This window comes from Jatropha curcas, chromosome 3 (assembly GCF_041381405.1).
Source record: "Jatropha curcas cultivar XTBG-Jc1 chromosome 3, XTBG_Jcur_1.0, whole genome shotgun sequence".
NCBI classification, from domain to species: domain Eukaryota; kingdom Viridiplantae; phylum Streptophyta; class Magnoliopsida; order Malpighiales; family Euphorbiaceae; genus Jatropha; species Jatropha curcas.
Genome location: NC_143153.1, coordinates 26888769 through 26916184, shown reverse-complemented (window position 1 = coordinate 26916184; position 27416 = coordinate 26888769). Strand labels below are relative to the sequence as shown.

At 32.8% G+C, this 27416-nt stretch overlaps 5 protein-coding genes across 6 annotated transcripts; 1 reads left to right on the top strand and 4 right to left on the bottom strand.

Annotated features, from left to right (window-relative positions):
* The first annotated feature begins 1048 nt into the window (after positions 1 to 1048).
* On the top strand, positions 1049 to 2662 carry LOC149497818 (putative ETHYLENE INSENSITIVE 3-like 4 protein). The gene has a single exon (XM_089718694.1). The coding sequence runs from the start codon at positions 1094 to 1096 to the stop codon at positions 2525 to 2527; it is 1434 nt and encodes a 477-aa protein (XP_089574820.1). The 5' UTR covers positions 1049 to 1093; the 3' UTR covers positions 2528 to 2662.
* Positions 2663 to 2731: 69 nt separating this feature from the next.
* Positions 2732 to 6842, bottom strand: BST1 (DNAse I-like superfamily protein). Its single transcript, XM_089718693.1, has 10 exons — positions 6508 to 6842; positions 6310 to 6397; positions 6151 to 6225; positions 5296 to 5383; positions 5047 to 5151; positions 4396 to 4942; positions 4088 to 4281; positions 3872 to 3980; positions 3352 to 3500; positions 2732 to 3096 (listed from the first exon to the last, which is right to left on the bottom strand). Exons 1-10 carry the CDS (start codon positions 6616 to 6618, stop codon positions 2871 to 2873), a joined length of 1692 nt encoding a protein of 563 aa, XP_089574819.1. The 5' UTR covers positions 6619 to 6842; the 3' UTR covers positions 2732 to 2870.
* Positions 6843 to 7832: 990 nt separating this feature from the next.
* Positions 7833 to 13690, bottom strand: LOC149497816 (2,3-bisphosphoglycerate-dependent phosphoglycerate mutase 1-like). Of its 2 annotated transcripts, XM_089719734.1 has the most exons (9): positions 13416 to 13689; positions 12313 to 12591; positions 11754 to 11977; positions 10789 to 10907; positions 10553 to 10709; positions 10364 to 10465; positions 10155 to 10274; positions 8325 to 8383; positions 7833 to 8213 (listed from the first exon to the last, which is right to left on the bottom strand). In XM_089719734.1, exons 2-8 carry the CDS (start codon positions 12581 to 12583, stop codon positions 8339 to 8341), a joined length of 1038 nt encoding a protein of 345 aa, XP_089575860.1. In that variant the 5' UTR covers positions 12584 to 12591; positions 13416 to 13689; the 3' UTR covers positions 7833 to 8213; positions 8325 to 8338. The 2 variants fall into 2 exon arrangements, with proteins under 2 accessions (XP_089575860.1, XP_089575859.1); XM_089719733.1 differs by lacking the exon at positions 8325 to 8383 and having other exon boundaries at positions 13416 to 13690.
* A 1703-nt stretch (positions 13691 to 15393) lies between these two features.
* On the bottom strand, positions 15394 to 16235 carry LOC149497815 (protein DOWNSTREAM OF FLC-like). Its single transcript, XM_089719521.1, has 2 exons — positions 16013 to 16235; positions 15394 to 15930 (listed from the first exon to the last, which is right to left on the bottom strand). The coding sequence occupies exons 1-2, from the start codon at positions 16164 to 16166 to the stop codon at positions 15605 to 15607; spliced, it is 480 nt and encodes a 159-aa protein (XP_089575647.1). The 5' UTR covers positions 16167 to 16235; the 3' UTR covers positions 15394 to 15604.
* A 2433-nt stretch (positions 16236 to 18668) lies between these two features.
* On the bottom strand, positions 18669 to 21893 carry LOC149497814 (uncharacterized). The gene has a single exon (XM_089719294.1). It carries the CDS (start codon positions 21891 to 21893, stop codon positions 18669 to 18671), a length of 3225 nt encoding a protein of 1074 aa, XP_089575420.1.
* Between the last annotated feature and the right edge of the window lie 5523 nt (positions 21894 to 27416).

Here is a 27416-nt window from a genome sequence, read left to right as displayed (position 1 = left end):
ATATTGATAACAATAATTCAGAACTAGATCTAAGAACAAAATCTCAATATATGGAAATAATAAATTCCAATATTTGAGCGACAATATTTCAGATCTGTATACAAATCTGAGAACTATTTGCAAAAATACAAACCAAAAAGGAAAAAGGGTGACCACCGGTGAAGTGAGAGCTCATCGGCGGCCGTCTGTTGAAGAAGAAAAGAGTGGTTTTAGGTTTTAGATTTTGAGAGAAAGAGAGAGAGTAAATAATGATTTTGACGTAGGTAAATAATGATTTATCTAGACCTGGTTTATGGTTCATCCATAGACAAACCCATAAAAATACTTTTTAAAAAAAATAATGATATTTTTTACCATCCATGGAGGAAAATAAAAAGATAAAGTGAAAATAATTCTTAAAAAACTTCTACTGTAATTGGTTTGACTCATGAATGAGTTCATAAACTGAATTTATACAAATTTTATCCAAGTAAGTTGGTGGGAATATCTTATTCTTGACAAAAGCGGAAAAATAATACACATGATTATACGTACCAAGAGAAAAGAAAATGGATTATAGCATAACTATCTAAGATTTGGTTATACCACTTCCAAAATCGTGAAGACTAATTACCAAAAAAAAAAAAAAAAAAAAGAAAAGAATTATGAAGACTAAAGTTGTCACGGAATATTACTAGCTAGAAGGTAGAAAGATTATTACATTAGATCATGATGGTTACAATATTGGATTTTTATGTTGTGGTAATTTATTTTTACGTTTTACTACACCAAATAACAAAATTATTTAAAAATAAAATTTTCTTTCATATTTGAGGAATAAAAATCAAAATAAAAGACAAGTACTTGATATATTTAATACCGGCACATTGCAATCCACTAGTTTTCTTCGTCTAGAAAATAAAATAAAATTAACCCTTCTTGGAACTTGTATATGATTAATTTTCCTTAACGTAGATGCTTGCATCAACTCCGTCACCGCTAATATTGGCAATATTTATATGACAATACCACGTATCACTACAATGTACATTTCAATCCATAACAACATTTCATTGCCGTACGACTGTTTAGAATACTCTTAGCAGTTTCAATCATGGTGGAATTTTATGAAGAGATAGACTCTTCAATCCCTTTTCAAGAAGAAGATGGTGATATGAATGTAGAACAAGAAGACGAAGAAATAAGCTACGATGATCTCAAGAAACGCATGTGGAAAGATCGCATGCGCATGCAAAAGCTTAAAGAGAAATTTAACGATGAAGAATCTCAAGAATCATCCGCAAGACAAGAGGCGTCGCGAAAGAAAAAGATGTCAAGAGCTCAAGATTCTATTCTCAAGTACATGGTGAAGATAATGGAAGTTTGCAAAGCACAAGGTTTTGTTTATGGTATCGTACCGGATAAAGGTAAGCCTGTAACAGGTTCTTCTGATAGTTTACGTCAATGGTGGAAAGAAAAGGTTCGATTCGATCAAAATGCTCCTTTAGCTATTGCAGAGTTCTTGCCAGATTTAGAAAAAGTAACAAAAGAGTTAAATCCAGATTCTTGCATGCATTTATTACAAGAATTGCAAGACACTACATTAGGTTCACTTCTTTCTGCTCTAATGCAACGTTGCGTGCCTCCACAAAGAAGATTTCCATTCGAGAGAGGTCTGCCTCCACCTTGGTGGCCTACCGGAAATGAGATTTGGTGGGGTGAGCAAGGATCAGCACAAGAACATGGACCTCCACCTTATAAAAAGCCTCATGATCTTAAAAAGGCATGGAAAGTTAGTGTTTTAGCTGCAGTTGTTAAACAACTGTCGCCCAATTTTGATCGAATGAAACGATCTGTTACACAATCTAAGTGTCTGCAAGCTAAAATGACAGCTAAAGAAAGTGCTACTTGGTCTAAAATAGTGAACCAAGAAGAAGCCCTTTCGCAGCTTACTCAAACATGCCTGCAGATCAATGATGATGATGATAAAGAAGATGAGCAAGATTACTTAAAATTGCAAGTTTCGGAGAAAAGGAAGTGTGTGTTTGATAGAGAGGCTTGTGTGGATAAATTATATGCTTCCAAGAACTCGCAGTGCCCTCAAAGCCAACTGGGGTTGGGCTTTGTGGGTAAAAATTCAAGAATTGATCATGAATATGTTTATCGTCCTGAAGAAAGCGATATTACTCAAGAAAATATTCTCTCTTTCTTTGATCAACCATTGATTAGTCCTGACCAGATGATCGGTGCAACAATGCATAACAACAGTTACAGTGGGGATTTGTCTGGTATAACTGATTGGGGATTAGAAAAGGATAATTCGAATAGGAGTGATCTATCCATTATGGAAGTTGGAGAAGGGACAGTGTTCAAAATGGAAGATTATCAAAGCTGTTGGGGAACTGCAGGAATTGGAGATTCAGCACTGCAGGGTTTTGGATTTGAAATCAACAGAGAAAACATGCATGTCAATCCAAATGTATCGCTTGAGAATTCATTACCTGAACAAGAAGAAACTTCAATTTGGGATTTGGGATTTGATGAGTGAAACAGAGCTGTCCAATCATAAAGATTAAAAGAAAAAATCATGTAATTTTCTTTTTTTAGTTAGCATTTTAATTTCCTGTAATGTTCACTATCAATTTATTTTCATTGCCTAAAGAAGTCTTGAATTACATTATAATACATAGTGCAATTAGTCTCCTAATCATATATATATATATATTAACGTTTTTTAACTATTTGCAATACGTTGGTTGCTTGTATGAACAAATACAAGCTAAAATGAATTTCCAGGTGAAAGAATAGTTATATAGGCTATTGATTCTTCCCTCAAAAAAAGAAAAAAGAATGAAAGCCTAATGAAATACAGAATAGTCTCCGATGTTTTATTACACCCCATAAAAGCTATGCCTTTCAAGTATGCAGTCATCATATTCTAGCCGCCTAGGAGCAGCACATGAATAACCCTTTCTAAACCTGCCATTACTTCTATTCTTTAATTCCACCTCCACTGCAAAGACGGCACAAACCGGTCTATGATCAGAGAATCTTGACTCTACTCGAATATAAGATAACTGCTCGATGCCATTACCCCGCCATAGTATCCTATCACACCTGAAAAATTAAAAAAAGAAGTTTACATCAAAGTTTCAACTTCACCTTTATAATCTGCTCCGGCGTTTCTATTGATCTCTCGACTACTAAAAATTCTTGATCATAGGAAATTTCCAGGGATAGGGTGAGCACAGAAAAAGACATTCCCAATAATTTTCTCTCTTATGGTGCAAGTGGTTGATATGTTTAAATTTTAATGTCTGTTTTTTAGTCTGCTAAAGAGGTTTCAATTTAGTAAGAAGAAAGAAAGAATACCACGCCGGGGTTCTGCGTTTCTTCTTGGATTTGCCAGTTTCTCCAGCATAAGAATCTGAATTGTGTGAATACTTGTAAGTAGGAGCAAATAAGATCCTTCCTTCACTAAATCCATTTAGTACTCTTCCTGCTTCTCTCTCAATATTCAACTGTAGCCAATGTGCTATAATAAGTCAGCATAGAAAAATATAATTGTTATTTCTATAATGTCCTTATACGGCAGTAAGAAAATAAAGAAACAGTCAACATATATTCAAGAGAATCAAGTATTTACAGTATTATCTTTCTAGAATATAGAATAGGGAAACATGTAATTTCCACAGCATTACATATTAGAAATATATGATCAGTCTGGAAGAAACACCAAGGAAAATGACTTGCTGCTAAAATTTATATTTCTTTTATAGCAATCTTTGCCTTAATTTTTCACTACAAATTGGTTGCTTCCAACAATAATTAATGTTAACAATAAAAATGAATTCATTACTTGCAATTTTTGTAAACAATGTAAGGAACTAACCTGATCCTTCTCTAACAAGGTGTCCCAGTCATTCTCTTCCAACAAAACCCTTGTCTCCTCATAACTTAAGGAAACTCTATAATTTAAATCTCCTAGCCAAATTATCCGGCTGCAAAATTTGGCGAAAAGATTAAACATGCCTACATATAAGACAGTACAAGCCAAGAAATTTCTATTCAGAAAAAAAAAAAAAAGAAAACACAAAAGGTAACATACTCATGATCAATTATTCTTTCCGGGGCGAGAGGATTTGGATTCTTGCAAATCTTTGGGAATTGTGTATTCTTGAGGATTTCTGTTACATCAGCATTTCTTTTAAGCTCATCTCCTTCTTTTTCTCCAGAAGCCAAGTGACAGCATACAAAGCAAAGGCTCGTTCGATGCAATGACATGCTTACTGATATACATCCCTGCAATGTTTTACTATATTGATGATTACAAATTATATAAAACTATCTACAGCTTTCAAGATTCTCTCTGTTCATTTACCAGGATTTGATAGAACGCAACAATGAATTGCTTACCTTGTTTCCAAGGCAACCCATTATTCCCCTTCCTACAGAGGAGACTCTGAGATGACCAATATGGGGCACTAACTCTTTTCTAGCCCATACTGATAGGAAAATACCAACCATCTGTTTGCTTGCTACAAGAGAGTAAGTCATTTGGGTGGCTGCACAAGGCGAACAGGAAGTATCGGTGTTCTCCTGACAATTAATAGCATTTCCTGAGTCTGATTTATCAGTGGAATCATTAAGTTTTCTTAGTCTATGTCTTTCGCCAGATGGGGATTCCACAGGACAATTGCAGATCTTCAAAAGACTACTATCTGCCCTTAAATTTTTGCTAAGGACCTTAAGGTTAGGTTTGTGAAAGAAGTTATGAGTCTTTGAGTCTTTTGAATTGCTGCTTTTATTAAGAATATTTGAAATGCTTGAATCAGCAATAGAGTAAGGGTCATTTCTCGGTTTGTTAAGTGCGTGGCTTATCAGAGCTAACCATTTTGCAGCAGGTTCATTGTCTTCAATCACTAATACATTTCCAGCACTTAATGGAACAATTTCTTGAAACCTGAAGACCGAAAACAAACTTAATCAGACCACACACCCACAAAACTTTTAGTGCATATTAGTTGTCTATGATTAGATGATGTTATATCTATCAGCTTATCATACCCACAGACATATAAATCTGCACATCCCTCCACTTGCAAGAAATCTTCAAGATTGAGTTCATAATTAGGCGTCCTTCCTCCCACATTCCATGTTCCTGCAAATATCCTGCAATCCAAACACAATGTTCCTGATGTAACCAACATGGGTCTGTCTGGTAATAATTACAGACATAACAATGCCAATAAAGAAAAGCCCAGTAAATAACAAGTTTAATCTAGAGATACAAATTAACAAATTATATATTAGTACCTAAATTCTTTGACTTCTGTATCTGGTGTCATAGGCTGCTCAAAGTTTGATAAGTTCAGGCCTTCAATTGCTGAACTAGCTTGTCTTTCTACAGAAGTAGATAAGAAATAAACAGCATGCTTTACTTTTTAATTAAAATCCTAATTAAAGTCTGTAATCAATAATTTTTCAATGAAAAGAACTACCAGTCAACATCAAACATCAGAAAACACAAAAAAAGAAAAGAAAAAATCCATTTCTTTATCGTACTACTTTCCCTTTAAGTTTACAAATACCTAACCAATGATTTAGGTTAGCTACCAAGACTATGCAAAAGACAGGATGAGGTGACTTTAGACTACTTCATATTTAGATTAGCTTTTTCCAATCAATTTTTAAGTACACTCAGTCTACTGTGTAATCCTATTGAGAATTTTCTTTTTCATTTCGGTGGGGAGGGAAATTTTTCTTATACGATAAGATAAAAAGGTATTCTCAAATCAACTTACATGTATTGAGATCAAAGTTACAATCTGGGTGACCATAAGGATTCATTCCCTGTACTGCATTTATGCATTTAAAAATATTATTTTTGAAGTACTCAAATTCTGAATGAGGAGATAGAAGAACTCCATCCTTACCACTAGACTAACTCTGTTGGATGGAATAAGAGAAAATTTTGATAACATAAAAATCTTTATGTATTGCTGGAAAAAAGATATCTTGTTTATAAAAATACCATATATACTCTCTCCACAAATGGAAGTTTCTTTTCATGACAGCCCACACAAATCTTCTAAATTTGCAGGTGAAATAATATTATCAATGACTAATTCATGAATTACCTAAAAATTAATTTTAATTTTCAATTAATACCTGAGAAACTTTTTTTCATCGTAGGAGGTGCTTCTACAAATCCTTTTCTTCTTTCTGATATCTTCTTTTCTCCATCTACCAACGAAATTCACACAAAAAAAAAAATAATAATAAAATAAAGTATATATTTGAATATTATATGACAAAATGCACAAATACCAGGAGAACTTTCATCGCCATCTGATCCTGCGTCATCATTAGTGCCTCCTCCTTTGCCATTTCGCTTGAAAATCTTAGAAATGCCAAACTGCACCATAAAAATCAAGATTAAAAACGTCCAAGAAGCAAAACCATATATATAAACACAAAAAAAAAAAAAAGAAAAAAGAAAAAAGAAAAATGGAAATATTTTATTACCCTTTTTTTCTTCTCACACTTAACAGAATTTTCAGAAGTATCTGTAGGGCTATCGCCTTTGGTCATTCCAGTGTTGGAATGAACATGGATTTCATTCGTTAAATCATTCATCAATTAAAGAAAATTAATACTACTACTACTACTAATAATAATAAATAATATTTGTTCGATTTAATTTTTCAATGGCCTCCTTGTGAACATTAGCCAAGCAATTTATGCTCTGAATTGTAAAATGAACTCTGCAAGAAAAACAAATTAATTTCTGGGTTTTCACTAGTCATCAATGATGTTTTCGTTTACTTTTCTTTTTCTCTTTCTTTTCTTTTTCTTTTTTTTTTTTTAGGTTAATGAAAATGGAAAATGAGTTTTGTGATCTGTTACAGAGACTGAGATTTTGGCGCCAAGGGTTTCGGGTAACTGGGAAAGGCAAATAGAAGGAGAGACCGTTGAGAAATCATACTTCCTCAGTAACCGAACTACTTAGAAACTTTTTCTTTTTAATTCTTTTTAAATGGTAAAAATGACACATCAGCATTTGATTTAAAATATTATATATTTGATACTAAGCTCTTGACCCGCTGCATCATTGACTCTGACTCCAGTATTTTTTTTTAATTATATATATAGGAGAAAGGCATTGGAATTTGAAGTCTCTTCTTTACATATAAGATTTAATATAATTTCAAAAAGATTTGACTTTGTTGACAAATCAGTTTATTTTGTATTTCGTTGACTAAATTAAGAATTAATTTTTTAATACGTAAACCATATATTTAGAGAAAGAAAATTTATTTTCGTCAAACCCATTAGCTAATTCAAAACTTAATGTAAATGTGGTTAAAATTAATATAGTCACTTTAGACACTTTATTAGACGTCATTTGTCTGTAACATTATTTTTATTTATTTTTTATAATTAGTATGAGACACCGTTGATAATGGAAGTAATAATTATCATATACTATTTCCATTGCCCAAAAAAAAAAAAAGTATCATATACTACCTCATTAGAGAATTAAAACAAATATGTGGATATTCATATAAATAAATACTTGTGGATTATATGTGAAAATATGAAATTTTACTGCTTCTCAATAATTTATCTCAAGTGAACAATGATATGGTCCTATATTATCAGTTTTTTGATTAAAAAAAAAAAAAATTATGGTAAGAACAGAACGATTCATTATTAGAAAAAAGTTCTTAATTGAAATATATTTATATTAAGAATTAAAATTAATAATGTACTGGAGGGATTTGGTTCCAAAACTTTATGATGATTTATAGTTTTTGGAATATCCATAATCTTTTAATAATATTCATGAATTTCAATAACTTAGCCTCCATCACCCTCAAAAGGCTTTTTACTAATTTAAAGCTTGCCCATTTTCATATACATCATTTTCACTTTGTGCTTAGTTAGTGTGGCTTCGCCTAAGGTAAACTAACATCTCAAGCCAGATGTTAGTCGTGGACAAGTATTTTCCCCAAGGTAAAATGGCAAACAATTAGTTTTCAGTGTGACTGCAAAAGCACAAATGATTTCTTCCTTTACTACATATTGGAGTATCTCTCCCTTGCAGATTAACAAACCATTGTAACATGACCAAAAAAATTGCTGCTACTGATTTGTGTTAAAGAATCAGTAAACTGTAATCAGGTGTTGGAATCTTTATTTGCTTTATAACCTCCAGAACTGATCGCCTCCTGCAAAATTAACAAGCAAACTTCAGGATCCAGTACATCTTTTCATAAGATTAAATCAGGTAGCAAAAGCTTGATGGGTAAAAAAAAACAAAAAAACAACATGAATTTTACCCATCTGAAGTTGTTCACTGCAACATCTCATCTAGTTTTTGCCTATAAAGAGCTAAATTCTGCATTCAGAAAAAGTAACAAGCAGATAGGATATCATCATATGTGTGTGATTCATAAAAAAATGAAGAGAAGAGTAGATACATTGGCCCAGCAAAAAAGGGAACTAAAAGATATTTTGTATCATTGAAAGAGGAAACTCAAAACCAGGATTAAAAGTTACATACATCACTTGAAATCTTGAATTAAAAATGTACATGAGATGCTCAAAGAAGTTGTAAATTTAAAATGATACTCTATGTACTTCTCTTAACCAACTCAAATTATCCACCTTAGTGTGGAACTCTTCATTTGTCCTTATTCCTATCTGCAAATTTCTAGCATAATGAGCTAATGCATATTTATAAATTATAATTATGTCACATGAGGCTTTGCAAATTGTCTTGAGAAAGAGCGGGATAAATAACACTACTTGTAAAAGGAAAGAACACAACTAAAGCAGTATATTCACTTTTATAATTGCAAACCCAAAATATGATAGGAATTATATCCTCACCAAGAATTCTTGAAGAAATCTAACCATTTAGTCAAATCTAATAAAAAAGACGAAAAAGAACATTTCCTTTCTTCATAGGAAATTTTAGTGGTCAACTCAATAGATAAGTTCATATACCATATAAACTCAAGTTGAAGGCTGGGATAAGTTTTGAAAGAAAAGGTGCAAAACTAAAAATAAGCAAAGTACGGTATTGACCACAGTAATGGTAATACCGTGTGATGCCATTTACAGCTTTATACCAAATTGCTATGAATTATTGCTACTTTGTTTGGCCTATCCTGTGTTTTGTGCCACTCTTTGCATCTTCTTCCATTCTATCAGGGACATAGCAAGAAAAGATAGTGGCAAACTAGTTATATCTTCAATATCCTGTGTCATGGTGTGCTTATTTCACTATTCCTAATTTAACTTCCATAACTATCAAGAGAAAAACATGAACGTCTAGAAGCAATAGATAGTATTATGTGATTTTTCACATAATTGTGGCGTAAAAAATTCAATAAAAATCAAAGGATCATGCTGCCATGAAGCCTTGAATGAATGCCTAAAGCAGCCTCGCAAGAGGTAACAATGAAAAAAAGAAAAAAGTATTTCCATAAGCCACCCTCCCAAAAAGGAACTATATCAATAAAGGGAATTTTCACTAATACACAAAATGATAGCTTCATACTTCTTGAGTTCATTAGCAGTCAAATATCAACAGCTATGGAAGATTGCCTGGCAAGATTATTGTAACCAGCTGTTCACAAATATTAGTGAACTTTTAGGTATGAAAATTAGTGAAAATCATGACAAATTCTAGCGAGTACTAATTTTTTGTATTAAAATTGTAAAGATTAAATTTATCAAAAAAATGTTTTGGTCAGTTGAAAACACCAAGGTTGAAATTAAGGCTTCATCTTCTCAAGGTCCATGCTGCATAGCAGCATTCTGATCCTTTCATTTATTCTAAAACAATTGATATTATACTCAACTCCAAGAAATGAGTCAATGACTATTAATGAACTGGAGATAAAAGTGAATGCTCTTGTTTGTACTAGATGTGCAACGACTCAACCAATTCATAGATTCCAGAAGTCAAATGGGCAACGCAAAATGTTGGTCTAAACGCACTAATATGACCTGCCATCCTGATTGGCATTTAGGTAAGGAAATTTTTCAGGCTTTTCTATTCATGCCACTGACCAATAACAGTTGTGAAGGTTCTAAGCAATCAACTGAAGAATATGAGACAATAAACAAAACCAGATAAATAAGGTAAAGGGAGTTGATACCTTAGTATAAGCATAAACACCAGCTTCTGTAGGTCCAACTGGACTACCTCTCTTCATAAATTTCTTATCTTTATATATGTAAAGTAAAGGAATCCCAGTAGATAATTCCAGATTAATAACCTATCCACCAAACAAGTGGAATTTATTCATAAAAAGGATTAGAAACTATTGTGGAAAGTCAACAATGTTAAGAAAAAACTTTAAATTACCTCCTGAGATGTTAATTTGTCAAGATACATAATGATAGACCTCAGTGAATTCCCGTGTGCAGCAACCATAACATGTTTTCCTGATTGAAGCTGGGGTTCAATCTGTAATATATATTCCTCAATTCAGATGCTTTCATTGTAAAATGTTTTAAACTTAACAGCATTTGGAAACAATATTGACGCAACTACCTTTTCTCTAAAATAGGCAACAGCCCTTTGAGAACACATTTCCAAGCTCTCGCCATTTGGGGGAGGAATATCGTAACTCCGGCGCCACTCGTGCACTTTCTCCTTGCCATATCTTTCAGCTGTCTCCACCTTATTAAGACCTTGTAGTTCACCATACCTAGAGGATAATGGCTTATATTACTACCCACCTCAAATTTCAGGTGTATACAAGAAAAGGTAAAAGCAAGATAGAATACATTCTTTCGTTCAATTGCCAAGCAGTAACAACTGGAATAGATTGCTTCTTGGTCTCATCACTGGAAATTCGACTCCATTCTTTTGCCTGCTCACTCTCATCATGCATAATAATAGGCACCTGCAAACAAGCATTAGGTTAAGAAACACTATTTCTTCTGTTCTAGACACTAAGACAAATGACTTGAAAAAAATTGCACGACTTATTTGGAAAATTAGCAATTTGCATTTTCTGGTTGCTTGACTTTCTCTTGTAAGATAATGCTGAGGACTTTGCCAATTAGATTAGACCTAGATCAAAATTAAGTGAGATCAAGTTGATAGTGAAACCATCAAAAACAGAGCAACGATAAAAATAGTAACTACAAAAGAGAGAATTTTTAATCAGTGATTTGATTAAACACATGTAAAGACACCAAGTTCCCCTCCTCTGCCAAACATGTATGTAATATTATTAGCAAGCATCTTAATTGGATGCTAGTTTGAGACTAAGGCTTGGTTGTTGTTGCTGTATCTTAATAGCATCCAGGCAAAAGGCCTAGCTAACCCTTGAATGCATTTCATTGCTTGCAGATGTGTGCAAGAACATGCTTTGTCAACCTTTGCTGATATGGTCATGAAGGACATCTTTAATGATATCATGCAAAGTAATGAGACCTTCAGAAACAATGCAATGAATTGGCTACATGCTATGGTCATCTAATAAACTCTTTTATCTTACAGCTGCCAACAGATTAAGCAGGATTTGTTCTCTGCACAACAAATAGTGGGGTTTACATACTAAAGTTTATCATGAGACTAGATTACAGGTGATATTGGATAGAAAGAGGAATTGAAACTACAATTACTAAATAAAATCGACAGGAATCAACAGTTTATATATATGAAATGACGCTCTTTAATATTTTAAACAATAAATGCGTCTAAAGATAAATTTAGCGATTCATATATTGAAAAGATGATTGACCTTCTTGCGGCGGTGTTGAGTCATGGCAAGCATAGCTGTCATCTGTGCACGAATCAGTGCAGACGTGTAAATCATGTCGACTGGTATGTTGCTAATCCGTCTACCAGCTTCAATGGCTTCCTCAATTCCTCTCTTGGTCAAAGGCACGTCAACACAACCCGTGAACAAATTCTTCTCATTCCACATGGACTCGCCATGTCGAATTAATATCAAAGCAGATTCAACTACCAAGGAGCACCAGACCAAAAAAATTAATTGAGACCCAAAGAGGAACCTCTTTCCTTAATAAATCCAATTAAAAGAAAGGAAAAACAATGTGGCTTTTCAATAGAACTTATAATGGAAAATTAATTGAGTCACAAAGAGAAACCTCAATTTTAGTCACATTAATTAAAAGCCAGGCATATCTAAAACTATAGACTTACTAATAAAACTTAGTCTAGCAATGTTCTATTTTGAAGTCATTCTCCAAATTCACAATTTAAAAAGAAAGAACAAATGGCAAATAAAGATGCATAAGGAGTACGTAAACGAAGCTAATGAGACTGATTCCACTCACTTGATGTCTTCTGATTATAGTTACTGGCAGATTGTGAAGCAGACAAAACAGGGTCCACCACTGAGGCATGACAAGATGATGCGCAAGTTACACGCACTTTGCAATGGTTAGAATCATAGATACTTTTTTTGAACAATTTAACATCTACTGCAAAACTCTTTGAGATAAATTGAAATGAGGGATTCCTAAATTTCTTAAGAGTGCCAGAACCATTGCTGCTACTATGCAGTTGTACAGCTCCAATTGCCTTGTGCAATGTACCAGCATCCATTTGTTAATCTAAGATAAACCATGAAACAAGGTGAAAGTTGAAGGAAACATATTAGAATAATGTGACACAAGTTCTATAATAATTCAAAGAGATTATTTTGCTTATTACAGAATACGAAAACACAACAATCCAGTTTCCAACAAAATAGAAAATGAATTCTGGGTATTCATTGACATATCTTAGAAGTAATTAGAGCTCAGAGGAAATTAGAGCTCAAAAATCAAAACTTTAATCTCTCATTAAGCTAAATTAGCTGTTTAATACAACCATAACAGAGTCATTGGAAACCATGATTTTAAGTTCAGAAAAAAATGAACTTCGTCGCAACTAACACAAAACACAAGTGGCGCATGGAATTTCCTATTAATTGGTCCATAAAAGAAAATTTAGAACTTACAAGTAGACAATTATTGGAGCTTGAAATTTGAAGAAAAGCAAAAGGTCTTATATATCAAGCAAAATTACGCATGAAAAAAAAAAAAGGGCTTGCAAAAATTCAGAAATATAATTTTTCGTTACTTCCATGAAAAGACAAATAAGATTTGCAGATTAGATTCAATTATACTGTCAGCCGGGCTAAAAGACAAAATCCTGATCACAGTACCCAAATAACAGAGTCAGAAACAGAGACGGCACCAACAGTCAAAAAATCAGCTCTGCACATTCCCAATATCGATGAAAACGAAGCATTAAAACATATTTTATTAACCGCCCAAAAAACCAAACTGATCAACCCATCCAACCCCAAACTAGAAGTATGAAGAGGGAAAAAAAAATTAAAACAAGAAAGAAAATTGAAAACCCAGTAAAATAGATGAGGAGAAGAACTCACAGTAATCGCAGCAAATGGCAAAGAAGAGAAGACCCTATCCTTTAGAACAAGCGCGCTGAAGCCAAGGGCGATGTTTTCGAAGTGGACTGAAGACAAAGATACAAACTGAAAGTTAACTAAAAGAGAGATCTATTGACAGGTGTGTTGAATGCGAGAAACGACAGAACAGTGTTGAAGAAAAGAACGTTTTCAACACAAGAGGGGTAGGTGGTTGCGTCAGTGAGTTGGTTGGCTGCTTGTACTGGTTCAGCGGGATGCAGTCACTAGAGGTGGCGGAGTCTATTTTGGAAGGAAAAAATGCCGTGCGATTGGCTGCCAAATTCAAACGACACCGTTTCCTTTATATAATTTAAAGATTGTATGTAATTTAGCAATTTGGGTGAAAGATGGAAAAAACAAAAATTAACAAAATAATGTTAATCATAAAAACAAAGGAAGTTTGGGCTTATTATAAAATTTTAGTTTTTATGGTTCAAAATTAACATTTTCAATTAAGACATGTTTAGTTTAACGGTTATAGTCAATTATTGATGATTACTGATAAACCGTAACAATTTGACCATAGTATTTCGTTTATTAAGCTATAATAGAATGTAACGAAATAAAATCGAATGTAATTTTAATTATATTCATTTCACTAAATAAATTTAATTACAATATATTACATTTTAACAAACGAAATCTAAGCCTTTACATCTAAAAATTATAACTGATTAGCCAAGGACGTGTGTAGCTTAACAATTGCAGTAATTGTTGATTAACGATAGATGAGAGTGACTAACAAACAATCAGAGATTATAAATTGATTCCAAAGTAATATTATACAAATTGATAAATAAAGATATATAATTATTTATATTATAATAATGTATTGAAGATAAATTAATAAATTAATTACACTTAGTTAGCATTTGAGCACTTGAACGCTATATCTATGAAAAAAAAAAAATACCAAACACTTTAAATTCAAGTTTAATAGGGTGTATTAGATTAAAACTCTGTTAGATTTTAAAAATTTTAAAATTCGAATGTAATTTCGATCTAGATATTTTTAGAGTCTATTAAAATTTTGTGATATTAAATTTAGACTTTTATTAAATCCATAAAAATCTTATCAAATTTTGTTCAATTAGGTCCTAAAATTAAATTTGATTGGATATATAAAAAATCATTGTAATTCCATCAAAGTCAATCAAAATCTATATAAAAAAAAGTCTTACAAATTTCATAAAACTGTATGTAGAATTTTAGTGAAATATGTGAAAATCTTAGAAAATCCTTCACTTCTGTCAAATTCAACAATTCTTTTAAAATCTAACACAATTCTAATCCAATGCACCTCTAATAAAATTCAACCAAACGAAGTTAATATCATGAAATTATTAAAATAGAATTCTAAAAATTATTTAATACTGAATATAAAACATGTTGATTTACAAATACAATTTGTAATTTGTACCAATTTCAGTAAAATTTAATTTTTTTATCATTTCCATTCCAATATAACAATATAAAAGTTAAGATTATTTAGAAAAAAAAAAAAAAAAAAGTAGATGTGGTTGTATAACTTGAAGATAATTTTGATTGAAAATTGTCTAATTATTGATTTACAAATTGTATTTGTAAATCAACATGTTTTATATTCAGTATTAAATAATTTTTAGAATTCTATTTTAATAATTTCATGAAATTAATTTCTTGTGGAAGCTAGAAATTATAAGACATGTGAGAAACTACGTCTCTTTCTCTGTACTTGTTATACAAATTACTTGCTAAAGTAATTCCATTTTCAACCAAGAATAAAGATGAAGTATTTCCTATTTTTAGATAAGGTCCATAATAGAATGTATTGTAATATAATTAAATGGATATATAGTGTAATATTTATAAAAGAAATACTTTTAATTACAAAAAATTATATTTTATTACGCCTTATCAAATATAATTAAAAATATATGAAAAAATAAATCATCACAAGTAAATAACATATTAGATTTTAATAAAAAAAAAGAAGCAAATAACATGTAGGATTTGACCTAAACATATCTCTTGAGGTAAGAGACACATGTTGTACATTATATCATCACCGTCAATTAAAGAAAAAAAAAATCTTAAAGATTACCACAAATAGGCTCTAATTAACAAGAAATTCAATTATTCTTTTTTTTTTTTTTTTTTGTTAAATTATTCTATTCGTCGGAATGTAAAAGTTCCTTGACAAGTTCAGCGCAGCCTGACATAGGTTGATACCTAAAATACCCCATAGAATTAGCAAAATGAAGATCAGACACAGCACCATTGGAGCGAGTCAATATAACTTCAGCACGACTGCGACCTGGGTCTGCTGTCTTGCAATTTGCCTGTGGACTGCTCACAAGAACAGCATAGCAGAATTGGTCTTGATGATCGTCTTTTACCTTTATTCTGTACGTTCCAGTCGAATCTGTTTTTCCCTCAATACTGTATTTAAGTTGTGAATTTACCCTGTCCAGGCACTCGATTCTTACCTTTGCACCTGCATACATTTACCAACTGAGGTAATTCTAATTTCTAGAGTATATGTATTAATTTATATAGAGAGAAATTGATTAATATACCTGGAATATAAGTTGTTTTGTTGGTCTCAAAGCCACAACGGCAAGTGTCACAGTAGACGCGGCCATGGACAAAGAAAGGTCTTCGGTGGGCACTAACAAGAGAAGGGACTGCACAGAGAGAGAGGGCAAAGAAGAGGAACACCCACTTAGCCATTAGTGATCAGAATCAGATTAGCAATTAGAAACAAATTATGGAGTATTGTTTATATAGAGAGAGAGAGTTTAGGGTGTTCAATCCAATTAATAGGGAAAGTTCATATTATCACACCACATGCATAAGATTCGAAAGTAGCACATCTTGCGGCATTTTAGACTCTGTGTCAATAAATTGGGATCGGCTGCTTTCCACTTGCTTCTTCCTTTTCTTGCGCGGAGATTATATTCTTGTGCTGTGTTGTGTATATATATATATATATATATATATATATATATATATAACCCTTTAATTGTAATCCATGGCGTTTATGAAACTGAGAAGAATTTACGTGCATGGGCATGTGTAATAATATAGCTTAGTTAGCGGATGAGACACATGCTTGGAAAAATTCTTCAATTAAACCCTTATACACCCATTGGATGGATGGGTAAATGATCATGTTTTAAAAAGTTATTTTAAAATATTCATAATATTTTAAAAACAAAAAACGTCCATCAATCCCATTTTATTTACTTATTATTTCTTTTTGTGATATTTTAAAATATTTTCAAGATTTCTAAATTTATATATTTAAATAATTATTTTTTTCAGAATAGCTTTTATGATTGTCCATTAAACAAAGGATTTTTATTAATATTTTAATGGATTAAGTGTAAAAAAGAGTAAAATGATTTTTGTTAACTGAATTTTTAATATGTTTATTTTGTAAAACCATACAAACAAAATAGGGTGAATTTCAAAATTAAACCTAGGGTAAAAATTATCCCAAAATTCACACGTTAAATCCCTAATAATTGTAAAGTGTTTAAAATTATATTTTTCAAATACTTTTTCTTGGGGGTGCAAATTACAAATACTAATTGCTCCAACTATAAAAGTCATAAGCTGTGAGATGAGCATGGTAATATCAGATACTATCTCCGTTCCATAATACTTGTCACATTTGAAAAAATAGTTTGTTCTAAAATATTTGTCACATTTGTGATTTCAAGGAGTAATAAATATTTTTTTTACATGTTTACTCTTGTATATGACCAATAATTATTGCCTCAATTAATGGTTTTCTTAAAGAATTAATGTCAAATTAAGGGCAATATAATCAATTTACTCAATCATTTATTGTAATTTAGACAAATTTAATGATTTTCTTAAAAGAGATGAAATTCTGAATGTGACAAATATTATGAAACAAACGTAATGCATTTTACGCAATAACGAGGGAAAGTATAATTTTAATTTTTAAGTTCAAATTTCTAAACAAAAAGTAGATCCAATCCAAGGAATAATAAACCAAAGCTTTGCTGACTGAATTAAAATATTTAAGTAGATGGAATGGAAAGTAAAAGAGACTTAAATGCATGTCATGGATCCCTATGACAATATCATTGAATTCAGCGTTCTCGATTATGTCTCAATATTTCAATGCTTAACCAGCTTGCTTCATGGAGATCACCATGTGCATTATAGACTGAGGTTCCTAACTAGATTGCCGATGAGTTACTTTATTTTCACGGTACTCTCAATTTTTGTTTGATCTATTAAAAATTTAAATTACTTTTATTTAATTTAATCAATTATGTAATAAAATAAAAATTATATTATACAGTTGGTTGCGATGTTTTATATATATATTTTTTGATGTTTGGATTTTTTTTTCTTACTCCGTACGATATGAGTAATGCAATTGTATGTACCATTACTTCAAATAATATACTAGTCACTTCATCCAAAAACATATATAATTATTCCTCCATTACAATCTTCAAAGTTGAATCCTAACTGAACTCAACCTCCACCACCACCACCTCAATATTACCTCTTTAGATATGCTAATTAAAATTAATTAACCACTCATCCGCGTACTAAGATATAATTTACATCCGCATACTAAGATATAATTTAATGATAGGTACACGTAGGACCTAACTATAAATCTAGATTCAAATCATCTCCTCTAATACCAAATAAAAAAAAAATAAACAGTCATCTTTAAAATTAAATGTATAGCATTAAAAGTTTTTCCATTAAAATTAAGGTTTTAGTTTTATAATATTAGATGTTTTAGTAATTAGCAGCTATTATAATAATTGTTAGCTATGAGAGTAATATTTCATAATCCACTTTCTGAATCTCTCAACACTAGTATAATAACGGCCGGATACATTATTTACCTTCTGAATTTACGCAAAAAAATCTTATGGTCTCTTATATTTTAAAAAAATGATCTTATAGTCCCTAGATATATTTATTTATAACAATTGCACATCTAATCAGAATGATAAATAAGTTATGTGCTACACGCGGGGATGACGTGTAAAATTGTCATTCGAAGTGGTAAATAATTTTAACACATTGGATCTCATGCAAAAAGAGAACTTCTTTTAATTATTTTTCATTTGTACATTCTTTTAATTTGAAACATTGATTTATGTCCATAATTTAATTAATTAATAAATTTATTAATATTTTTTTTTTTTTGAAAAGATAAAATCTCATTACTTAAGAGAACAAATTCAACATAAAGGGTGGAATACTATCCCAAATAACATGGCGAGCATGGCGATAGGCAGCTCTAGCTAGAGTATGAGCTCCTATATTAGCTTGCCTGCGAACCCAACGGACCTCAAAATCAGGGCGAAGTCCTAGTAAATAGATACAATCTGAGATTACAAGACCAAAAAAAGAGAAATCCGGGACACTAGAGTTGAGAGCAAAAATAACAAGCTGCGAGTCCACATAAAAACATCCTGCATTGTGGAAGAAGTGCACAGCAAAAAGTAGTCCTTGACGAAGAGCAATCGCCTCAACTATGGCAGAGTCCGGTGTACCTTCATAATAACCTGAAATAGCTTTCAAAAAAATGCCTTCATCATCTTCAAATGTAATACCAAATCCAGACATTTTTGATGCAGCAAAAATGGCACCATCTGTATGTCCATGCCAATGTTTTGCATTAATAGGATCTTGCAAATTGATGACTAGACGTGGTTCTTGGAGAGTGGGGTAGACTTGTGCTAATGTTGGTGTACACGAAGTTGCAATATTTGACCCTTTGAACTTTAAATTGTCACTAGGATTAGGATGATGTATCAAACCCACTTGAGCATGCCGCTGAGCCAAAGTGAATGCTTGCATGGAGTGCATGGCTAACGTGTAGACCTGAAGAGCAGTTAAATGAACATTTTCCCAAAGCCGTTTTTTTCTCATGTGCCAAATACCCCATAGAATATTAGCAAATTTAGCAGTTCTATGGCTTTCATTTTTTTGTATGACCTGCATAAAAAAATATTTAAAAGCAATGTTAGTGTTGGGCACAAGATAGCCTCCAAGACTCCAAACTCTTTTAGCAAAGTGGTAATTGATTAAAGCATGATCAATACTTTCTACTTCACCACATAAAGGACATCCCTCATTAACATTAACCCCCCTATTCTTAAGTCTCTCTCTTGTTGGTAAGGCCCCTCTAAGAACTCTCCAAAGTAAATCTTTAATCTTAGGTTGTGTTTCTATAGCCCACACTGTCTTCCACCATGACCCAATCTCACCAACCCCCATCCCAAAAACCTCACAAGTCACTTTGTAGCCTGACTTGACATTATAGACCCCTTTTCTATCAAAATGCCACACTCTAACATCCTCTCTATCTCTAATACTAATGGGAATATCAAGGATTTGCTGACTCTCTTCCACACTAAATAAATTGATGATTTTTCCAACATCCCATTTTCTCTCCCCACTCACAAATAAATCTTTAACTCTCAAACCCTCATCTATAAATCCTTGCCAACCCACTATCCTAAATGGAGCTGCATTTGGTAACCATGGGTCATGAACCACCCTAATTTTCTCCCCATTGCCAACTCTCCACCTTACACCATGTTGCAACACCTTACTAGCTGACCAAATACCTTTCCACACAAAGCTAGGATTCTTACCCAAAGGTGCTTCAAAAAAATCCTTTCCCCGAAAATATTTTGCCTTGAAAACTTTATGGAAAAGGGTGTTCTCATAATTGAGCAAACGCCACCCTTGCTTGGCAAGCATAACAATATTAAAACATCTAATATTTTTGAAACCCATACCTCCTTTATCTTTACTGCTGCACATTCTTTCCCAACTCAACCAGTGAATTCCTTTCCCATCATCCTGCTTTCCGCGCCACCAAAATCTATTCATCATCTTATGGATTTCATTGCAAAATGTCAAGGGCAACTCAAAAACACTCATACAATAGGATGGAATAGCTTGAAGCACTGATTTGATAAGCACTTCCTTACCAGCTCTAGAAAGAAAACGATTCGACCAGCTGTTCATCTTTTTCCACATTCTGTCCTTTAGAAAACTAAAAATCTGTCTCTTGTTACGTCCAATAACTGAAGGTAAACCAAGGTACATACTATCCTCCCCTGATGTTGTGACCCCCAGTAACTGTTCAATCTGTCGTCTCGTAGTCACATCTGTATTAGGGCTAAAAACCAAACCAGATTTTTGGAAATTGATAGCTTGTCCCGATGCTTTCTCATATTTCTTCAGAATTTCTTTTACTTTTGTTGCTTCACTCGTATTAGCTTTAAAAAAGAATAGGGAGTCATCTGCAAAAAGCAAATGAGAAATGCGAGGACAACTTCTACCTGCCTTACCCCCATGAATCCATCCTTTCCTCTCAGCTTCATTAAATAAAGTAGTGAGACCCTCCGCACATAATAGAAAGAGATAGGGTGAAATCGGGTCACCCTGTCTCAGCCCTCTACTAGCCACAATTGGACCCACAGTCTCTCCATTAACAAAAATAGAATAGTGTATACCACAAACACACATTTTCATCCACCCCAACCATTTTTCTGAGAAACCCAATTTGAGCATAACAGCCCACAAGTAATTCCAATCAACTCGGTCATAAGCCTTACTAATGTCTATTTTCATAGCACAAGATCCCATCCCACAACGCTTTTGTCTTTTAAGGTTGTGCATCATTTCAAAGGACACTAAAATATTATCAGTAATAGCTCTACCAGGTATGAATGCAGATTGATGTTCAGAAATGACTTTTGGCAACACAATTTTCAGACGATTAGCTAAAACTTTAGACACTATTTTGTACAGAACATTACACAATGCTATGGGTCTAAAGTCTTTAGCCTCTTTAGGGTCAACAATTTTTGGAATTAACACAATAAGAGTATCCGACAATGAAGTAGGAAAAATACCTGCTTGTAACCAATCATTGCAAGCCTTCACAAGATCAATGCCAATAATGTCCCAGAATTTTTGATAAAACGCAGGATTAAGTCCGTCAGGGCCAGGTGCCTTATCCGGGTGCATGTGAAAAACAGCCAACCTAACCTCTGCCACCGAAACAGTCCTTGTTAGCCAATCATTGTCATCTTTGCTCACTTTACTATAAAGTAAAGAAGTGAGGGACAAAACTTCTTCTGGATGTTGACTTGTACATGAAAAGATGTCACCAAAATATTTTTGTATTGATCTTTTAATACAAGAGAGATTAGTTGACCAATTACCATTCTCATCATGTAATCCTACTATTGTATTTTTCCTGCGTCTAGCTTTAGTCTTTGCATGGAAAAAACTGCTGTTTCTATCTCCTTGGGTCAGCCAAAATTGTTTAGCAATTTGCTTCTTTCGAACTTCCTCCTCTGCTAGAAGAGCTGATAACTTATCCTTCAAAGCTTGGTTATAATTTTCCGGATCCACCTCCCTATCCATTTCTAATTTTTTGACTAATACTCTTTTTTTGCTGCCAAAACTCTTTATTTCTACTCCTTCCCCAGACCCGCAAGGCATCAATGCACTGATCCCTCTTCTTTAAAATGCACATGTCACTATCGTCATCCCAAGCTGAGGCGACCACTTCTCGAATACCCGAATCACAGAGCCAAGCATTATCAAATTTAAATGCTTTAGAATTTACCCTATTAGTTGCTGATGTATGAACAATGATTGGGTCGTGATCAGATGTTGGTGAGATAAGTGTATTAACTTTGGCATCCCTAAAATAGTCGGACCAATTCTTGTCTGCCATTGCTCGGTCAAGTTTCTCTCTCGTGTAAACTTTTCCAAATCATTTCATGGCCCATGTAAACCTGTATCCAACTGAAGGGAGATCAGTCAAGCCACAATCATCAATTGCCTCCCGGAAGCCATCAATAAGAGTTTGTGGATATGAACAACCCTCCCACTTTTCAGAGTGTGTGGCCAAATCATTAAAATCACCTAATATAAGCCAAGGTTTGTTGCTACGACCCCTCAAAGCTCTAAGAAGATTCCAGGCAGCACGTCTTCTGCTTCTATCAGCTACCCCATAGTATCCAGTTAGTCTCCATGAATAATCTCCTTCTTTAATCCATGCATCAATACAATGTTGCGAAAAACCTTGGACATCAAGTGTGGTTTCAGTATTCCAGAAAAGACCCAAACCGCCGCTCCTACCGTTGCAATCAACTCCAAAACAATTATCATAACCCATACTTCTACACACCTCCTCAAGTCTTTGTTTATGAACTAGAGTTTCTATTAAAAAAACCACTGCGGGCTTATGGCTCAAAGTAAAATCTTTGAGTGCTTGAACTGTTCGAGGATTGCCCAGACCCCGACAGTTCCAACTTAGGAGTCTCATTGTGAACGGCCATCCCGCGTAACGGGATTGCCTGTAGTTTTGTGTGGTCCGTTGTTTTCCACAAATTTGCTTCCTGTTGAATCCTTTATCAAAGAAACTTCAAGAGCTGGGTTTTTGCTAGAACTTCTTGGTCTTTTTTTGGGGTCATCCTGTGTCTCAAAGCAAGCGTTCTCTGCCTGGCCTAACTGGGCTTCATGGGTCATATCATAGTTTTCCAAGTCCATTCTGGAAGCTGACGCAGATGAACTACCATCATCACCATTCAAACTCGTTCCATAAAAAGAAAAGCGAAAATCTCGAGCTTTGTTGGTGCCCTTATTTTCTCTATCAGTTACCTTCTTATCCGCTGTACCTCCAAAATTTGCATTCTGCCCATACTGGCGTAACCATGGACTACCTTGCTGTTTTTGCCGTCGTCTCGCTAGAGCCCTTAAGCTCTCATCCCATCTAAAAATAATTTCTTCCTGTTTAAGATGTAGCCGCAGATCACAAAAAGCTTTAGAGTGGCCAAGCCGTCCACAGAGGAAGCAAAATGTACTCAGTTTTTCATACTTGAATTTGACATAGAACACCAAACCAGACTGGTCATTCAACCTCTTCTTTCTCTTTAATGGTTGACGTATGTCTAGTCGAACTCTCATCCTCATAAATTCATCTTCATTGGAACTGCTCGCTTCCCCATCATACTCCAAGAAAGACCCAACAAAATCTCCTAACAGTTTTGCTACCCCCTCATTCATATAACCATTGGGTAAATCTACCACTAAAACCCAGAAATCAACATGTAATAGTGGAATATGCATAGGTATCTCTCCTTTACCTATTGGTTTCCAAATCAAAAGGTGTCTATTAAAACTCCAAGGGGATCCACACATGACCCTATCAAAATCCACTTGATTAAAGAAACGAAACAAGAAACGTTTTCCACCCAGATCTGATATATCTATGCCTCCCAATGGGTGCCAAACATCTGCCAATGTGTTCCTCATGGCTTGAAAATTAATGATATTATAAGTGAGAAACATACCCACAAAGCAAAACTCATACGGGGTAGTTTCAATCTTAAGTGGAGTGTCGATCTCAAAACTATCGGCTTCATCATCTGATATAGATAGATGGTTAAAGTTTTGTTCCATAACAAAAGCTGAGAAAAAGATAAAAGAAAAGAGAAAGATCTAGGTTTTAGTCATGAGATAAGGGAGGAGGAAGAGAAGGGAAGTACTGTCAGAGAGACAGAGAAAGGCGTGCACAAAGCAGAGGAACAAAACAAAACTGTTCAAAAAAAATTGCCAATGGTTTTTGGTGGTGGTTTTCGTAAAACAAGCTCCAAGAGTCCAAGTATTTTCAAATTTTTAAATTTATTAATAATTAATTGATAAATTTTAAACTCATTTATTGGTCTCCCATCAACAACACATGAATCTTTTCCAGGTACAACAGTCCATGAACATTCAAAAATTGCTCCTTGTTCCGTTCTTTCCCAACTCGAAATCCAAATTTAATCGCTACCCATTCTTGATGGAATCGCTGTTGTTGTTGGCCAGTACATCCCTTTTGGAACCAATACCACCGCCATTGCCAAAGAAGCAAGTGAATTTTTGCTAAAAAGTCATAAAGAAACAAGAAACCAAGAGACATTGGCTGAAACTACCTTAGCTTCTTTAGTTTAGATCTCAACCTCCAATAACACCAACCCTCTTCTCTCTCCCCTTTCATTTCTTTAAATTTTTTATCCAAAGTTAAATCAAAAAAAGAAAAACAAGAGACAAAACGGAACTTAAGAAGTAGAGTTACTCAGGAGAAAAAAAAATGATTGGCAATTGAAAAAAAAAAGAAAAGAAAATTAAAACCACAATAAAAGAAAGAGGACCCCAAACCAACTGTTGAAGAAACAGAGAGGTGCGTGAGAAGAGAGACAGTTTGGTAATCAGATGAGAGAGGAGAGATGAGATTGGCTTTTGGAAATATGCAAATCCAATATGAATTTGTGGAGAAAAAATAGGATGAGAGAGAAAAAAATTAATTTTCAATAATATACTAATTAATTTAGCAATAAAAAAAATATTTTTTAATGATTTAAACTATCATTGGGAATATTTTTATAGATCCACGCGTAAAGGGAGAATTGAAATTTACGCGGGTTGCTGACTATACTTATGAGGGTGTAACGTGAACAATTTTGTAAGTTTAAGAGTTATAAGGTCATTTCTAAAATATAAAGGGGTAAGACTTTTTTTGGACAAGTTTAAAGGTAAATTTACGGTCATATAATAACTATACAAATGTTATGCCATAAATAGTTTTAATAATAAAAATATTATTTTGACTATAATTAAAATATTAAACACTGCATAAGAATCTATTGCTAAATAAGGTTAAACACATTTTTAAAATTAAACATTCAATATTATGTTTTTTTAATTCAATATTACTTATCTATAATCTATAATATGTATAAAAGCGGAAACAAAGAGGGAATATTAGGATCAACAAAAATGCTTTTATTAAAATTATGGAATGATAAAAATATCTTTAAGGCTCTTTTAATTTTATTAATTGAAAAAATAAAGGTAATTTAATTTGATCGGTTATATTGCTTTACTATTTAAATATTAATTTTGTTGGCTAATAAATAAAATAAAAAAATTATCAGAGCGAAAGGTCGGGCAGGTAGTATGGGCCCTCTGACTTCCAGCTATGTGCTGTGCGGCTCCCGCGAAGCGAATGAAGGGAAGCTCTTCGAGCTTTCTCCGCCAGCAGCTTATGTAGTGGTCGGCCTTATAAAGCTCCCTAAGCGAAGCCCCCTTCCCTTATTAAATGAAGTAGAAAGTCTTCACTTAGTAGTCGGCATTCTATAAGCGACTTGTCGAGTCTACGAAGCTTTGCTTCTTGTGGTCGGCCCGTAATGCCTCCGCTTGCTTCCTTCCAGCTCAGAATGCTTGGCCCCCCGCGCCAAGTCGATCTTTTCTTTTAGGCTTGGCTTCGTCCCGGAAGCGAAGCTTCTACGACGAGTCGCTTCTCCCCTTCTCTACTCTCTCTGGCGGAGAAAGCTCGAAGTTATTACAAAAGATTGTGATTTTAATTTAGAAATTTGATTACATAGTAAGAAAATTATTTTAATTAAAAATTTATTAAATATAATATTATATATGTATTATATTAATATTAATATAAATGTTTGGGCAAATGTAAATATATATTAATCAAATACAATTTAAATGATAGACATTAATATTATACATATTGTAGATATTACTAAACATAAATTAAAAGTAAATTATGTTTTATTGATATTAGATCAAGTATATCTTATTAATCCTAATTAGGATGTTTTGTCTAATCTTACTTAGGAATTAGAGTCATGTTTTGAAAGTTTTATCCTATAATACTATTGTATATACGTTTACTTTCTTTGGGAAAAAAAAATCATCACAAAACTTATTTGTTTTGTTAAATAAATTTTATTTTCTTTCGCTATCAAGGATGTGTTAATTTGAATTCCTCTTTAGAACAACTTTGTGCTTGTTATAAATGATATAGTGGAGACTTTTTGCCTTTAAGTATTATTGATAATTAATTTTTTATTTTACTATTTAAATGATAAATTTGATATTTTAATTAATTTTTAATATTTTAAATAAATAAATATAAAAAGATTATGAAAAATATTTTATAAAAACAAGGTACTTTTCAGGAAAAAAAATAGAAAGCTAAATTTATAATCATTTACACTTTGCAGAAACAAAAAAATCATTATCTGATGGATAGTTTACTAGTTAGAGACATAACATACTGCTTATGAGAAAGATATGGATAATTAATTGATATAATTGATTTTTCCATTCTAAGTGGTCAAATACATATTAATTTTTCTATATTTGATTATAATGTTTATCTTATACTTTTATAAGAAATTTAACACTCTTTAATCGGCTGATTGGTTTTGTACATTTTGTTGTAACTTGTGGTTGTTTCTTCTATAAGAAATTTAATATTATTCAATAGAGTTACAAATTAAAGAAGATGAGAATAATGTTCAAACTCGGACATAAAGAATTACTCCACCACTACCGCCACTCCATCGCTATCAGCACTACCACCACCTGAACCATCACTCCACTATTACCACCATTACATCATTATTAATATAAAATAAATATTTGAACAAAAAGCTATTCATTATATTAAATTATTCAAGAGCATTTAGATTTATAAATTTATTTGGACTAAAAAAATTAAAAGAAAATAATCAAAAAATGTAATATAATAAAATCAAAGTTAAAGTGATTGGAAATTAATTTTGTATACATTTATATATTTTCATTGAATAAATTAAATTATAATATAAATGTATACATTTATATATTTTTATATTCCCTATTTTCATTCTATTATTTGTTTTATTTTTTATTTCATTCTACTTCAACTACCAAATATAGTCTTACATTATTATAAACGCTCAGATCCAATATAAAAATTAATAGCTTTTGATTTAAATTCTTTTGTATTAATAATGACATGATGGGGTGGTGGCCATGGTGGTTGAGGTGGTAGTGATAGTAGTGGTGATGGTGGTGGTGGTGGATTGGTGGCGTGGTGGTAGTGATGTGCTA